The sequence below is a fragment of the Semicossyphus pulcher genome, unplaced genomic scaffold (assembly GCF_022749685.1).
Source record: "Semicossyphus pulcher isolate SPU_LCO1_2020_fin unplaced genomic scaffold, fSemPul1.0.p SCAF_5, whole genome shotgun sequence".
Lineage (NCBI taxonomy): Eukaryota > Metazoa > Chordata > Actinopteri > Labriformes > Labridae > Semicossyphus > Semicossyphus pulcher.
Window position 1 is genome coordinate 12460533 of NW_027211726.1, and position 15775 is coordinate 12476307.

The 15775-nt window shown below is 41.4% G+C and overlaps 2 protein-coding genes across 2 annotated transcripts; both read left to right on the forward strand.

Moving 5' to 3' along the window:
- Positions 1 to 24: 24 nt before the first annotated feature.
- LOC138608443 (cytosolic non-specific dipeptidase-like) lies at positions 25 to 6563 on the forward strand. The gene is made up of 11 exons (XM_069681022.1): positions 25 to 133; positions 435 to 578; positions 677 to 839; positions 1383 to 1471; positions 4268 to 4468; positions 4579 to 4663; positions 4772 to 4932; positions 5025 to 5189; positions 5341 to 5482; positions 5957 to 6104; positions 6358 to 6563. The coding sequence occupies exons 1-11, from the start codon at positions 74 to 76 to the stop codon at positions 6422 to 6424; spliced, it is 1425 nt and encodes a 474-aa protein (XP_069537123.1). The 5' UTR covers positions 25 to 73; the 3' UTR covers positions 6425 to 6563.
- Positions 6564 to 9073: 2510 nt separating this feature from the next.
- LOC138608430 (cytosolic non-specific dipeptidase-like) lies at positions 9074 to 15711 on the forward strand. The gene is made up of 11 exons (XM_069681006.1): positions 9074 to 9198; positions 9505 to 9648; positions 9747 to 9909; positions 11231 to 11319; positions 13380 to 13580; positions 13691 to 13775; positions 13884 to 14044; positions 14137 to 14301; positions 14453 to 14594; positions 15096 to 15243; positions 15506 to 15711. The coding sequence occupies exons 1-11, from the start codon at positions 9139 to 9141 to the stop codon at positions 15570 to 15572; spliced, it is 1425 nt and encodes a 474-aa protein (XP_069537107.1). The 5' UTR covers positions 9074 to 9138; the 3' UTR covers positions 15573 to 15711.
- Positions 15712 to 15775: the final 64 nt, after the last annotated feature.

The following is a 15775-nucleotide window of genomic DNA, read 5'->3' on the forward strand; positions in this document are numbered from 1 at the left end:
GACAGCAAGTAGCGTTAGGTAGGATCTCACTCCATTCTGCCTGTTAAACCCGCAGCTCCTGTCTCTGACAAAGATGGCTCATCTCCCAACTCTGTTCAAGTATGTGGACGAACACCAGGATCTATATGTGCAGGTAAGCTAATAATTCAATGTGATTAGATTGTAGCAAAATGTCTGTCTTAGCTTGATCAAATGGTGTTATTACCTTGAGTTCGAAGCAGCTTTGTAACTCATTCACTGTGAGTTAGTGTGTGCACTACATGTAGTAAAGATTGAGCCACTGGAGCAAAGGAAATCACCACAGTTTCGGTGACATGTTAACTGTTGCTGTTGTAAACTTTGTAGAGCCCTAATGCGCTAAGAAACATTCACTCTAACTCCAGGTTTTAATGAAGCGTTAACACAATGTTTAGCCTTAAATTTGAATTTTCTAGCGCCTCGCAGACTGGGTGGAAGTCCAGAGTGTGTCTGCTTGGCCAGAGAAGCGGGGGGAGATCAAGAAGATGATGGAGATGGCAGCCAAGGACATTGAGAGGCTCGGGGGAACAGTGGAGATGGTGGACATTGGCAAACAGAAGGTCAGAGCATGCACAATTGTTGCTAATAATGCATTGCATTTTCATTGCTTTCTTTATGTAACAATGGTTTTGGACTGTTTATTTGTCTGTGCATGCAGCTTCCCTCTGGAGAGGAGATCCCCCTGCCGCCCATCGTCCTGGGTCGCTTGGGGTCCGACCCGGGCAAGAAGACCGTGTGTATCTACGGCCACCTCGATGTCCAGCCAGCCAGAATCGATGACGGCTGGGACACAGAGCCTTTCACTCTGGTGGAGAAAGACGGTGAGAGCAGAACTTGTTTTGGTTTCTGTTCAGTTAAGTTTCAGTATGATCCTGAAAGTTTGCAATTCTGGAAGTTACTGAGGTGGAAATGGAATTCTGTTTTGGCATGTAAGAAGAGAGGTGGAGTGATTTACTTTGAGGTTTCTGTTTCCAGTCTTAAATGTAATGATAACCCTGCCCTCTTCTTTTGGTTCGGCAAAGTAAGAGTATCAAATCTCAGTGAAATAAAAGGAGTGAGCAGTGGAAGAAAAAATGTACTTTAAGCATGTTCTGAGCCATAAACAGACTACAGTATCTAGTGTTTAGTATCGGAGCCATTCACGAATGTCTGAATGTTTTATTATTGTGCCACACGTATAACTTTGCCCAGCTGGCTCGACTTTATAACACAATAAACTCATACAAGCCTGGAGCAGAGTTGTGTGTATACGATTCCAAATAACAGAAAAAGTTCAAAACAAGATAAGCAACTTAATTATCTTGTAGACTTCACATAATTGAAAGTTGTAATTAAACCAAAGCATTACTTTTTTCTGTCTGCAGGTAAACTCTATGGAAGAGGCTCCACTGATGACAAGGGTCCCGTGTTGGCCTGGTTTAACTGCATTGAGGCCTACCAGAAGACAGAGCAGGTAAAATTCACACCACAGCCTCATGTCTAACTTATTTCATCTTCTATCTTCCTTTACCTTTACCTTTCATAAGCGCTGCGATTAGAGACACAATTTAAGTTGCAAAAATCCCATCTGCAATGTCCAGTGTTACAGTGTCACTGTACTTCCTGCTTTAAATCACTTACCCTCTTTTTGTGCCCACCTACACTGAGACAACCCAGGCTGTTTTTAGCTGTTTTGCTGAGACAAGGCAAAAAACGACAACAAATTGTGAGGACCAGACTGTTACACTGGTTAGAATCGGGTTGAACCCAAAAGCGGACACAAGGCTGGAGTAGGATGAACAAGGTTCTTTATTTGAACACCACTGGATAACAAGCTGCTGTAGATTGGGGCTTGAAGCTACTGGAGAGCTGCGTGATGTGTCACCGCTCGGAGGAGCGCAGAGCAGGGGGCGTGTAGCAGCGGGGCTGAAGAGCTGCGTGGCGGGTTGTCGCTCGGAGGAGCGCAGGACAGGTGGCGTGTGGCAGCGGGGCTGAGGAGCTGCGAGGTGTGTTGCCGCTCGGAGGAGCGCAGGGCAGGTTGCGTGCTGCAGAGGTGCTGAGGAATCGAGACACTGAAGCGGAGTCGCAAGTTGGTCGGCGCTCAGGAGGACACTGCAGACAAAGCAGGGCGAAGTTAGTCGTAGCACAGGAAAAACACAGGTGCACTAGAGAAGGTCTAAACAACACGAAAGACTGAGCCATATACCGCGTGTGGTTCACGAAATCATCTGGCAGCAGGCAGCGTGAGGATCAGGGCTTTTAACCTGGCGCTGATTATCAACCTGCTGCAGGTGCGTGTGGGTGTGATCACTCCCGAGACCGCAACTCCGCCCAGCCCTCCGGTGCACCTCTGCAAGTAGACAAACACAAGCACAAACACACAACACCGACACTGCAGCCACAGATCGTGACACAGACCTCTGCAATAAGATTTTAATCGCAGCCAAATTGAAGTGCAGCCAGTCAATATTAGTGATCATAGTTTTTAGAGATAGACCGATATGGTTTTTTCAGGGCCGATACCGATACCGATTATAAGTAGTCAAGGAGGCCGATAACCGATATTTGGAGCCGATATTCATTTGCAGTCAAAATTTTGAATAATACAAACACTTAACTTTGTTTAAATGCCTTTCAGCATATGTTTATTAAACAAACAAACAAAAGGCGCAGGGAGTTCCCAGGGTCAGCAGCATGTCTTATAAAGTTCACTGAAAATTTAAATGAATAAATAAATAACTTCCTGAAGTTTTATAAAGTAAATAAAACAAAGTTAAATAAAATTTGCAAAGAAATGAACTTTTTCTTCTCTCCGCCGTGTGTGTGAGCGCTCTGCATGCACAGCTTTCACTGCTGATTGGCTGTTACCCGTGCCATGGCTCTGCGTGTAACCAATCAGTGCTGTGGGTGGGACAATGCTGGAGACAGAGTAGTGACTGCAGACAGAGAGGCGCGGCTGCATCAGAGCCAAAATAACCCTGTTTTAGATTGATCTCTTATCGGCCGTTGGATTAAAAAAAAAGATGCCGATATGTGTCAAAATGACGCATATCGGCTCCGATAATCGGCCCGGCCGGTCGGTCTATCCCTAATGGTTTTTACTCTTTTAATATTTAAGAACAAACCTTTTTTTCGGTTTCTGTTTTATTATGCTCAATCTGATTCTAACCTATAGACAAATATTGGTGTGGTCAAACAGTGATGGGAACACCGATCAGAATTTCACCTTCTGTAATGGTGATCTACTTTCAAAGTGTAAATACCGCAGCGGTATGGAGATATAATTAAATCAATCAATCAAAAACACACCCATCCCTTTGTTCAAACAAAGAGAAAGTAACATACTATTTAACTTTCATTTCACTCTGATAGTTATATATCTCAACAGCATTGTAAGTGAGAACCTCAACAGTATTGTAAGTGAGAACCTCAACAGTATTGTGTAGAAAAATATAGGTTGTATGTATTGCCAAAGTTGCCTTTTAAAAACATTGCAAGATGATGCAAAGGTACATGAGGCAGGGGGACTAGAAATAAATGTAAAACATGGTGGTGTATATTTTGACACAAGGAAAAAATACGCTGGGTTCTTCACTAACACACAATAATATTCTGATTCTGCATCATTCTGAGCGTCTGAAGGATCTCTATGTTAAAGTACAGAGCTCATTCAGAAATTGCTTGCAAGCTGCTAATTATGTCATACGTCTTATCCAGCCTTCACTTAATGATTAAACCGAGTCCCGTCACCTGCTTCTTGTTTTTAACTACTGTTAGTTTTCCAAAAAGACACTTTGAATAACTCGAGTGTGAAATGGAGTTGACTTTAAATTATTTATTGGTGCAGCTTTTCACCCTGAACATAAATAGTTATTTTATCCTGCATATCTTTAAAGGGGGGGGGGGGGGGGTATTATGCTCATTTCAGGCTTCATATTTCACTCTGTGATACCTGTGGAGTAGCTTAGCATAATTTACAGTTAAAAAAAACAGCCTCTGCCTGAAACGACTCAGTCAGCTCTGTCCCTTTAAGAAACCCCGCCCCCACAAGACCACTTTCTTCCGATAGGCCAGCTCTCTGATGCCTACTGCAGCTGCACTTTTACCTACAGATTTGAAACTGCACCGACATTTAGTATGGACATCCAACATTGTAACATAATATATATGTCTTCAAATTTGAAACAGCATCACACCCTCTCTTTAAACTTCTGCACAGTGAAGCCTGTTTATAAGAAATATGGAAATTCTAACTTTATTTGTGTTGCAGGAGCTTCCCATCAACATCAAATTCTGCTTCGAGGGCATGGAGGAGTCTGAATCTGAGGGCCTGGATGATCTGGTGTTTGCCCGAAAAGACACTTTCTTAAAGGACGTGGACTACGTCTGCATCTCTGACAACTACTGGCTGGGCAAGACCAAACCCTGCATCACGTACGGCCTGAGAGGAATCTGCTACTTCTTTGTCGAGGTGGAGTCTCATTGTTGAATCATTTAATGCAGCATTTTACTAAAATGTAAATGCAATATTTTGGGTTTTGATGCCGCACATTACAATGATGTTTTGTCTTAATTTTAAAGGTGGAGTGTGGTGACAAAGACCTGCACTCAGGGGTGTTTGGTGGATCAGTTCATGAAGCCATGACCGACCTGATTGCACTCATGGGTAAATGAGGCTGATGATCTCCAACACAATCTTAAACACACTCGGGTTAAAAAATTGTGCTTCCTTCAACTTAACATTTTAAACTCTTGTTCGTCTCATTCTGAACAGGCTCTCTGGTAGACAGGAAGGGGAAGATCCTGGTCCCCGGGATGAGCGACGACGTGGCCCCTCTGACAGACGAGGAGAAAAAGCTGTATGAGAAAATAGAATTTGACTTGGATGAATACTGCAAAGATGTTGGTGTTGGACAGCTGCTGCACGACACCAAGGCAAGACGTCAAAGATAGAAATATGTTGCACTACTCTGAATCCCTGCATGGTTAATTCATTATCATTAAATGTGTTCCTTTCATTCATGTAGGAGAAGATCCTAATGCACCGCTGGAGATACCCGTCTCTTTCTCTTCATGGAATTGAGGGAGCTTTCTCTGAAGCAGGATCCAAGACTGTCATCCCCCGCAAGGTCATCGGCAAGTTCTCCATCCGCCTCGTCCCCGACATGGACCCCAAAGTTGTGGAGAAGCAGGTAGACCCTAATATATGACCCAACACTGATTGTATTTTAAGACCAACTTTAGTGCCTGGAAGATTTATAACAAACTTTATAATTAACAGCTGTTAGGATCTCCACTGACAGTTATGACACAATTTCACATTTGATCTTTTTCTTCATCAAGGTCATCAGTCACCTGGAGAAGAAGTTTTCAGAACTGGGAAGCCCCAACAAGCTGAAGGTGTACATGGGCAGCGGAGCCAAGGCCTGGGTCTCTGACTTCAACCACCCGCACTACATGGCCGGTCGCAAGGCCATGAAGACAGGTACAGAAGTAATGAAATACAGATGGAGATGTAAATGATAAAGGAAGTCATACCACCACTGTTATCCGCTTGTTGATTGTCTCTACAATTCAACAATGGAGACCAAAGGGATTTTGTTTGTGGTGTATAATTAAAGTGTCACAGCTACATTTAAATTGATGTGGCTTTTATTTCCACACAGACATCACTCTCAGCTCTTTCAAAGGTCGAAAACAGTGATTACGAAAGCCTCAAACCGTTCAACCACAAATAAAACCAAGTTCTAGTTACCACAAAGGGAAAAGTGGGAAATGTTTTTATAATTAACCAGTAATAACATTTTATTTTTAAAATTAAAAATGTCTTTCAGATGTATTTTTGTTCCTTACTTCATATGAAATTAGATTCTCACCGGCCCTAATGTTGCAGGTTACGCCTCCCCTTTTGACATCCTTCACTCACACAGTATTTTCTTTCCATTTTCTCCCCCATCAGTCTTTGGTGTGGAGCCTGACCTGACTCGTGAGGGTGGAAGCATCCCCGTCACCCTGACCTTCCAGGAGGCCACAGGACGTAACGTCATGCTGCTCCCGGTTGGATCCTCTGATGATGGAGCTCACTCCCAGAATGAGAAGATCAACAGGTACGTCACGGTGCACAACCTTTATTTCCTTTCCAAACTGAATGACTGTGATTGACCGGACTTTAATAACAACATTTGGACATTTGGATGTGATATTGAGGGAAAGAAGTACTGCTGAAACCAATATAAGTTCAAAAGTGAAACTGAAAAGAAGATGAACACCTGAAATTCTTCATGAATGACTTTTGTAATAAAAGCAACATTTTGCTGATACAACCATCTCATCATTGTTTATTTTTCTTTTCACTTTCAGAACCAACTACATTCAGGGGATCAAGATGCTCGGTGCATACTTCCACGAGGTGTCCCAGCTGGAATGAAGCAATGTCTCATTATAAAAACATGTAAAATATGTCCATCCTCACTATCAGAGCCATAGCCTTTGTGGTATGATTTACCTTCCACGGTTAATAGTTTTATACACGCTGCCTCCTAAAAATAAAATGTTTTTCTTTGTTACCCTTTGTCTTTCTTTTTCATTTTGCTGTAACATACTGTCTATCTGCTTTCACCATTCCAAAACATCACTGGATATAGATACTATAGAAGCTTAGTCTATTACTAAAGCTGCCGATGTGTTTGGCTCCCAGGAGTGACCTGGCTGACGCGCTGTACAGTTCAGTACGATACCGTTTGCTTTGGTGTTTTCAATAAGATCTCTGCAGGTGTCTTAAGTTTGCATAATACAATCCATTTAATTCAATCACCATGCAGCGTTAATACAGCATCCATCGATCAAACAAATACAAACGATACAGCTGCGGTTTGCCATGCCGCCTGTCGTCACAGCGGTCAAAAACCGTTTGCCCTTCCGGGGTCCAACACACACATACATTTACTATCACCATACCTTTTATACCTTTACCTTAAGCAATAGTGCAGCGACACCCAGTGGCACAAAAACAAAACAACTTTCCCAAAAACATGAATATGGCTCTTACACTCCGGCCCCTAATTGTTAGTGACAAGTGGAGCTAACAATTCACACAAAACAAACAAAAGAGCCATAAACACAAACAATGTTACCATAAAACATCCTCAGCTGCATTCAATAAACAAAGTTTGGTGACTGGTCTTTCCAACACATTAGACTTTGTTTTAAGGCGAACAGACTGAACAACACCATGTTTGTCAGATCCTGTTTCACAAACAGCCCAGGTGGTAATGAAGGTTTGCCTTTCAGAAGGAGAATATGATTTGGCGTGAGAGGTTCAAGATCATTGGGATCCTCGGACAGCTGGGTGATAGGTCGGTCATTTAATATGCCCTCAACTTCACAGAGAATTGTGTCATAGTAGCTAATACATATTGCCAATCAAAACACACTAAAAATCTTATGTCTGGGCCTTGTGTGACAAAAAAGCCATAATGAGAAATTTGGCTACAGATAATATGAATCCCTCCTGGATGCCCCTATGATATAACTGAATAAAATGCACCTCAGCTTTCACTACCAGTGGAAAAAATGTGATGAAATGCCCTTAAAATGGAGAAAACCCTATGCTAGGCTGAATAGGATGCAGTACCATAAAAGTCGCCCTACATGAAAGAAAGTAATTTGGATCTATTTCATCATAAATGCATCACAACTTTCTTCAACTTGTTAACACCATCTATCAGATCACTTTTGTGTATTTTTCCCCCCTCTTTTACGGTGGGTACAACTTGTTTTTCTGCTTACATTTCTATTGTGTAATCAGTTTATCAATCAACTGTAAAGCATTTGAATTGCACTAATCTGTAGGTTTATCTGACCTTTATTTTTTTAACACCTGACCGTTCATCACTTATCTTCCAATTTGTAAATATTCGTAGATTTTCGAAACCGGGTAGCTCTCCTCTGTGGACTGTTTCTGGACCATTATGGATCACCATGACGAAGCATCTGCCGCTTACCCACAAGTCTTTGCGACATAAATACATTCAACTCAACTGCCTCCTGTGTTTACTGGCGAGGTGAAGTCTGTTCCTTTTGCTTTCAGTGCAGAAGAAACAGAAGAAACAGAAGAAACCGTTAACTGCGTGTTAACGTCAGTAGGAAACAGAGGACGTGTCTGTCAGGTGAGAAGAGTCACGTGTGGACATCAGCTGGGAGAGAATAAACACAAAGTGAGTACTTTTAAGTGTACAAGTAGCTAGTTTAAATGGTTATGTACTTATAAAGGAAATTATGTAAGGAAAAGGCTACCTCTCATTCAGTGTAACGTGTTACACAGCTCATGCTACTTATTGTGATGTTAGCTAGCATGCCAGCTAATGCCACGCAGTTTGACATGCCATACTGTATTTGGTCCTCTTTGACAGTTAGCTAGAGATGTGACGAACTCAAGGCTTGTGAAAAAAGCTGTCTGTACATTATATAACCTTACAGGGAGATCCAAACGATTTAATTGCAAGTTAAAATAATTTTCAGTATTTCATGCATGACTTGGCATATACGTAGGACATAATGTTCACCCTGCAGAAGTGTGTGACTAAATGCATGTTCTTATAAACAGTTCAGATCATAGCTAATAATTTAGAGCTAATTTGTCTGCCCCTTTCTGATTAAAATTTGTTGCCTGGATCTTTTAGACCAACAGAGTCATGTCTTAAAGTAATTTTACAGTGCATCAATACACTTTTTCATCTCAACAAAAAAAGCCCGTGACTCCGTTTTAAAGGGATCTTTAATGTTCATACATCAGCTTTAATGAAGGGAAGTGAGCTTTCTGATATCATGGGACTGTTTTATGCAGTAACATTCAACTTTCTCTGCTTTATTTCTGTCATGTTACTATTAAAAACCAAAGAAATAAAGAGTAATGTGCCTGTCAGCTGTGACTCAAATATTGCCAACTTCCTGATATGAAACCTGCTCCTCTGCAACTCTGACCACTTTTGTGCGTGCATGACAAAGGAGCTGTAAATACATCAGCAGTCAGCAGGTTTGGGGGGGGCGGGCTTCTTGTCCTACAATAAGACAGCAAGTAGCGTTAGGTAGGATCTCACTCCATTCTGCCTGTTAAACCCGCAGCTCCTGTCTCTGACAAAGATGGCTCATCTCCCAACTCTGTTCAAGTATGTGGACGAACACCAGGATCTATATGTGCAGGTAAGCTAATAATTCAATGTGATTAGATTGTAGCAAAATGTCTGTCTTAGCTTGATCAAATGGTGTTCGAAGCAGCTTTGTAACTCATTCACTATGAGTTAGTGTGTGCACTACATGTAGTAAAGATTGAGCCACTGGAGCAAAGGAAATCACCACAGTTTCGGTGACATGTTAACTGTTGCTTGTAAACTTTGTAGAGCCCTAATGCGCTAAGAAACATTCACTCTAACTCCAGGTTTTAATGAAGCGTTAACACAATGTTTAGCCTCAAACTTTAACATATTAAAATGTTTGGGAATTTTCTAGCGCCTCGCAGACTGGGTGGAAGTCCAGAGTGTGTCTGCTTGGCCAGAGAAGCGGGGGGAGATCAAGAAGATGATGGAGATGGCAGCCAAGGACATTGAGAGGCTCGGGGGAACAGTGGAGATGGTGGACATTGGCAAACAGAAGGTCAGATCATGCACAATTGTTGCTAATAATGCATTGCATTTTCATTGCTTTCTTTATGTAACAATGGTTTTGGACTGTTTATTTGTCTGTGCATGCAGCTTCCCTCTGGAGAGGAGATCCCCCTGCCGCCCATCGTCCTGGGTCGCTTGGGGTCCGACCCGGGCAAGAAGACCGTGTGTATCTACGGCCACCTCGATGTCCAGCCAGCCAGTATCGATGACGGCTGGGACACAGAGCCTTTCACTCTGGTGGAGAAAGATGGTGAGAGCATTTCAATATGATCCTGAAAGTTTGCCAATTCTGGAAGTTACTGAGGTGGAAATGGAATTCTGTTTTGGCATGTAAGAAGAGAGGTGGAGTGATTTACTTTGAGGTTTCTGTTTCCAGTCTTAAATGTTATGATAAGACTGCCCTCTTCTTTTGGTTCGGCAAAGTAAGAGTATCAAATCTCAGTGAAATAAAAGGAGTGAGCAGTGGAAGAAAAAATGTACTTTAAGCATGTACTGAGCCGTAAACAGGCTACAGTATCTAGTGTTTAGTATCGGAGCCATTTATTAAAGGTCTGAACATCATTTACACCTCAGTATCACACAGCAGTAACATCCTTTTGTGAGCAGAGAAGTTGTTTTCATCATCGTTTCTTAAATGTAATGTCTTGTTTAAATGCTCTTTGAGCTTTTATCAGCTTGGACTTGTGATCATATCACAGTTTGCTACAAAGTCCAGCCCGGTCACCTCGCGTTTCAGGGCAGAGTTGTGTCTTTAATCACGTCTTATCTGCACACCTCACAGGCCAAGTTGAACAATTGCTGTTGTACTTCACAAGAATCTGTTAAACACTCAGCTTTACAGAAGGCAAAAGAGCCAGAATGAACCATTTTAAGTAGTTAATGTAATCACGTGATAACAGATGATTCTGGATACACTCTTAAGGTGTATTTACTGTGAGTTAAACAACGAGGATTAACTTAAGTATACTGTGAGAAAACCCTGATACCATGTTGAATTTCTCAACACTAATTAACCTAGTCAGCTTCCTTATCTGCTGCTGAACTTGTTGGCTTAATAATGTAGTATAGTAGATACTAAACCTTATCTTCGATGCTTCATCCAAGTATATTTGCCATTTATTTTAATGACAGGACTGCTCTTTCAGATTTGAGGTCTGTTTTTTATGCTACTTACGCTAATTACCCAGGCAGTCTCATGGTGACAGTCAGCTGACAGCAAGTAGCACATCCACTTCCTCTTGTCCGATTCCTGTCTGCTCAGCTTCTTTCTTGCTAATGTCATGTTTTACTGTCCTCGATCTGTCCTCCACTTTTCATCATGTGGACGGGTTCCTTAACTTTGCTTGTGCTCTTAGTGAGTCATTTGAAATGAGCGAATGACTGAATGTTTTATTATTGTGCCACACGTATAACTTTGCCCAGCTGGCTCGACTTTATAACACAATAAACTCATACAAGCCCGGAGCAGAGTTGTGTGTATACGATTCCAAATAACAGAAAAAGTTCAAAACAAGATAAGCAACTTAATTATCTTGTAGACTTCACATAATTGAAAGTTGTGCTGTCTGCAGGTAAACTCTATGGAAGAGGCTCCACTGATGACAAGGGTCCCGTGTTGGCCTGGTTTAACTGCATTGAGGCCTACCAGAAGACAGAGCAGGTAAAATTCACACCACAGCCTCATCTCTAACTTATTTCATCTTCTATCTTCCTTTACCTTTACCTTTCAATAAGTGCTGCGATTAGAGACACAATTTAAGTTGCAAAAATCCCATCTGCAATGTCCAGTGTTACAGTGTCACTGTACTTCCTGCTTTAAATCATTTACCCTCTTTTTGTGCCCACCTACACTGAGACAACCCAGGCTGTTTTTAGCTGTTTTGCTGAGACAAGGCAAAAAACGACAACAAATTGTGAGGACCAGACCTCTGCAATAGGATTTTAATCGCAGCCAAATTGAAGTGCAGCCAGTCAATATTAGTGATCATGGTTTTTAGAGGTAGACCGATATGGTTTTGTCAGGGCCGATACCGATTATTAGTAGTCAAGGAGGCCGATAACCGATATTTGGAGCCGATATTCATTTGCAGTCAAAATTTTGAATAATACAAACTCCAACACTTAACTTTGTTTAAATGCCTTTCAGCATATGTTTATTAAACAAACAAACAAAAAGCGCATGGAGATCCCAGGGTCAGCAGCATCTCTTATAAAGTTAACTGAAAATTTAATTAAATAAATAAATAAATAACTTCCTGAAGTTTTATAAAGTAAATAAAACAAAGTTAAATGAAATTTGCAAAGAAATGAACTTTTTCTCCTCTCCGCCGTGTGTGAGCACTCTGCATGCACAGCTTTCACTGCTGATTGGCTGTTACCCGTGCCATGGCTCTGCATGTAACCAATCAGTGCTGTGGGTGGGATAATGCTGGAGACAGAGTAGTGACTGCAGACAGAGAGGCGCGGCTGCATCAGAGCCAAAATAACCCAGTTTTAAATTGATCTCTTGTCGGCCGTCGGATTAAAAAAAAAGGCAGATGCCGAATATCAGTCTATCCCTAATGGATTTTACTCTTTTAATATTTAAGAACAAACCTTTTTTTCGGTTTCTGTTTTATTATGCTCAATCTGATTCTAACCTATAGACAAATATTGGTGTGATCAGAATTTCACCTTCTGTAATGGTGATCTACTTTCAAAGTGTAAATACCGCAGCGGTATGGAGATATAATTAAATCAATCAATCAAAAACACACCCATCCCTTTGTTCAAACAAAGAGAAAGTAACATACTATTTAACTTTCATTTCACTCTGATAGTTATATATCTCAACAGCATTGTAAGTGAGAACCTCAACAGTATTGTGTAGAAAAATATAGGTTGTATGTATTGCCAAAGTTGCCTTTTAAAAACATTGCAAGATGATGCAAAGGTACATGAGGCAGGGGGACTAGAAATAAATGTAAAACATGGTGGTGTATATTTTGACACAAGGAAAAAATACGCTGGGTTCTTCACCAACACACAATAATATCCTGATTCTGCATCATTCTGAGCGTCTGAAGGATCTCTATGTTAAAGTACAGAGCTCATTCAGAAATTGCTTGCAGCAGGTGAAGTGGTCAAAGGTCTCTGAATCAAGCTGCTAATTATGTCATACGTCTTATCCAGCCTTCACTTAATGATTAAACTGAGTCCCGTCACCTGCTTCTTGTTTTTAACTACTGTTAGTTTTCCAAAAAGACACTTTGAATAACTTGAGTGTGAAATGGAGTTGACTTTACATTATTTATTGGTGCAGCTTTTCACCCTGAACATAAATAGTTATTTTATCCTGCATATCTTTAAAGGGGGGGGGGGGTATTATGCTCATTTCAGGCTTCATATTTCACTCTGTGATACCTGTGGAGTAGCTTAGCATAATTTACAGTTAAAAAAAACAGCCTCTGCCTGAAACGACTCAGTCAGCTCTGTCCCTTTAAGAAACCCCGCCCCCACAAGACCACTTTCTTCCGATAGGCCAGCTCTCTGATGCCTTCTGCAGCTGCACTTTTACCTACAGATTTGAAACTGCACCGACATTTAGTATGGACATCCAACATTGTAACATAATATATATGTCTTCAAATTTGAAACAGCATCACACCCCCTCTTTAAACTTCTGCACAGTGAAGCCTGTTTATAAGAAATATGGAAATTCTAACTTTATTTGTGTTGCAGGAGCTTCCCATCAACATCAAATTCTGCTTCGAGGGCATGGAGGAGTCTGGATCTGAGGGCCTGGATGATCTGGTGTTTGCCCGAAAAGACACTTTCTTAAAGGACGTGGACTACGTCTGCATCTCTGACAACTACTGGCTGGGCAAGACCAAACCCTGCATCACGTACGGCCTGAGAGGAATCTGCTACTTCTTTGTCGAGGTGGAGTCTCATTGTTGAATCATTTAATGCAGCATTTTACAAAAATGTAAATGCAATATTTTGGGTTTTGATGCCGCACATTACAATGATGTTTTGTCTTAATTTTAAAGGTGGAGTGTGGTGACAAAGACCTGCACTCAGGGGTGTTTGGTGGATCAGTTCATGAAGCCATGACCGACCTGATTGCACTCATGGGTAAGTGAGGCTGATGATCTCCAACACAATCTTAAACACACTCGGGTTAAAAAATTGTGCTTCCTTCAACTTAACATTTTAAACTCTTGTTCGTCTCATTCTGAACAGGCTCTCTGGTAGACAGGAAGGGGAAGATCCTGGTCCCCGGGATGAGCGACGACGTGGCCCCTCTGACAGACGAGGAGAAAAAGCTGTATGAGAAAATAGAATTTGACTTGGATGAATACTGCAAAGATGTTGGTGTTGGACAGCTGCTGCACGACACCAAGGCAAGACGTCAAAGATAGATATATGCTGCACCACTCTGAATCCCTGCATAGTTAATTAATTATCATTAAATGTGTTCCTTTTATTCATGTAGGAGAAGATCCTAATGCACCGCTGGAGATACCCGTCTCTTTCTCTTCATGGAATTGAGGGAGCTTTCTCTGAAGCAGGAGCCAAGACTGTCATCCCCCGCAAGGTCATCGGCAAGTTCTCCATCCGCCTCGTCCCCGACATGGACCCCAAAGTTGTGGAGAAGCAGGTAGACCCTAATCAATGACCCAACACTGATTGTATTTTAAGACCAACTTTAGTGCCTGGAAGATTTATAACAAACTTTATAATTAACAGCTGTTAGGATCTCCACTGACAGTTATGACACAATTTCACATTTGATCTTTTTCTTCATCAAGGTCATCAGTCACCTGGAGAAGAAGTTTTCAGAACTGGGAAGCCCCAACAAGCTGAAGGTGTACATGGGCCACGGAGCCAAGGCCTGGGTCTCTGACTTCAACCACCCGCACTACATGGCCGGTCGCAAGGCCATGAAGACAGGTACAGAAGTAATGAAATACGGATGGAGATGTAAATGATAAAGGAAGTCATACCACCACTGTTATCCGCTTGTTGATTGTCTCTACAATTCAACGATGGAGACCAAAGGGATTTTGTTTGTGGTGTATAATTAAAGTGTCACAGCTACATTTAAATGGATGTGGCTTTCATTTCCACACATGAAGTCCTGCTTACTGTAATACACAGACATCACTCTCAGCTCTTTCAAAGGTAGAAAACAGTGATTACGAAAGCCTCAAACCTTTAAACCACAAATAAAACCAAGTTCTAGTTACCACAAAGGGAAAAGTGGGAAATGCTTTTATAATTAACCAGTAATAACTTTTTATTTTTTAAAATTAAAAATGTCTTTCAGATGTATTTTTCTTCCTTACTTCATATGAAATTAGATTCTCACCGGCCCTAATGTTGCAGGTTACGCCTCCCCTTTTGACATCCTTCACTCACACAGTATTTTCTTTCCATTTTCTCCCCCATCAGTCTTTGGTGTGGAGCCTGACCTGACTCGTGAGGGTGGAAGCATCCCCGTCACCCTGACCTTCCAGGAGGCCACAGGACGTAACGTCATGCTGCTCCCGGTTGGATCCTCTGATGATGGAGCTCACTCCCAGAATGAGAAGATCAACAGGTACGTCACGGTGCACAACCTTTATTTCCTTTCCAAACTGAATGACTGTGATTGACCGGACTTTAATAACAACATTTGGACATTTGGATGTGATATTGAGAGAAAGAAGTACTGCTGAAACCAATATAAGTTCAAAAGTGAAACTGAAAACAAGATCAACACATGAAATTCTTCATGAATGACTTTTGTAATAAGTCAATGTAAAGCAACATTTTGCTGATAAAACCATCTCATCATTGTTTATTTTTCTTTTCACTTTCAGAACCAACTACATTCAGGGGATCAAGATGCTCGGTGCATACTTCCACGAGGTGTCCCAGCTGGAATGAAGCAATGTCTCATTATAAAAACATGTAAAATATGTCCATCCTCACTATCAGAGCCATAGCCTTTGTGGTATGATTTACCTTCCACGGTTAATAGTTTTATACACGCTGCCTCCTAAAAATAAAATGTTTTCCTTTGTTACCCTTTGTCTTTCTTTTTCATTTGGCTGTAACATACTGTCTATCTGCTTACAACATTCCAAAAC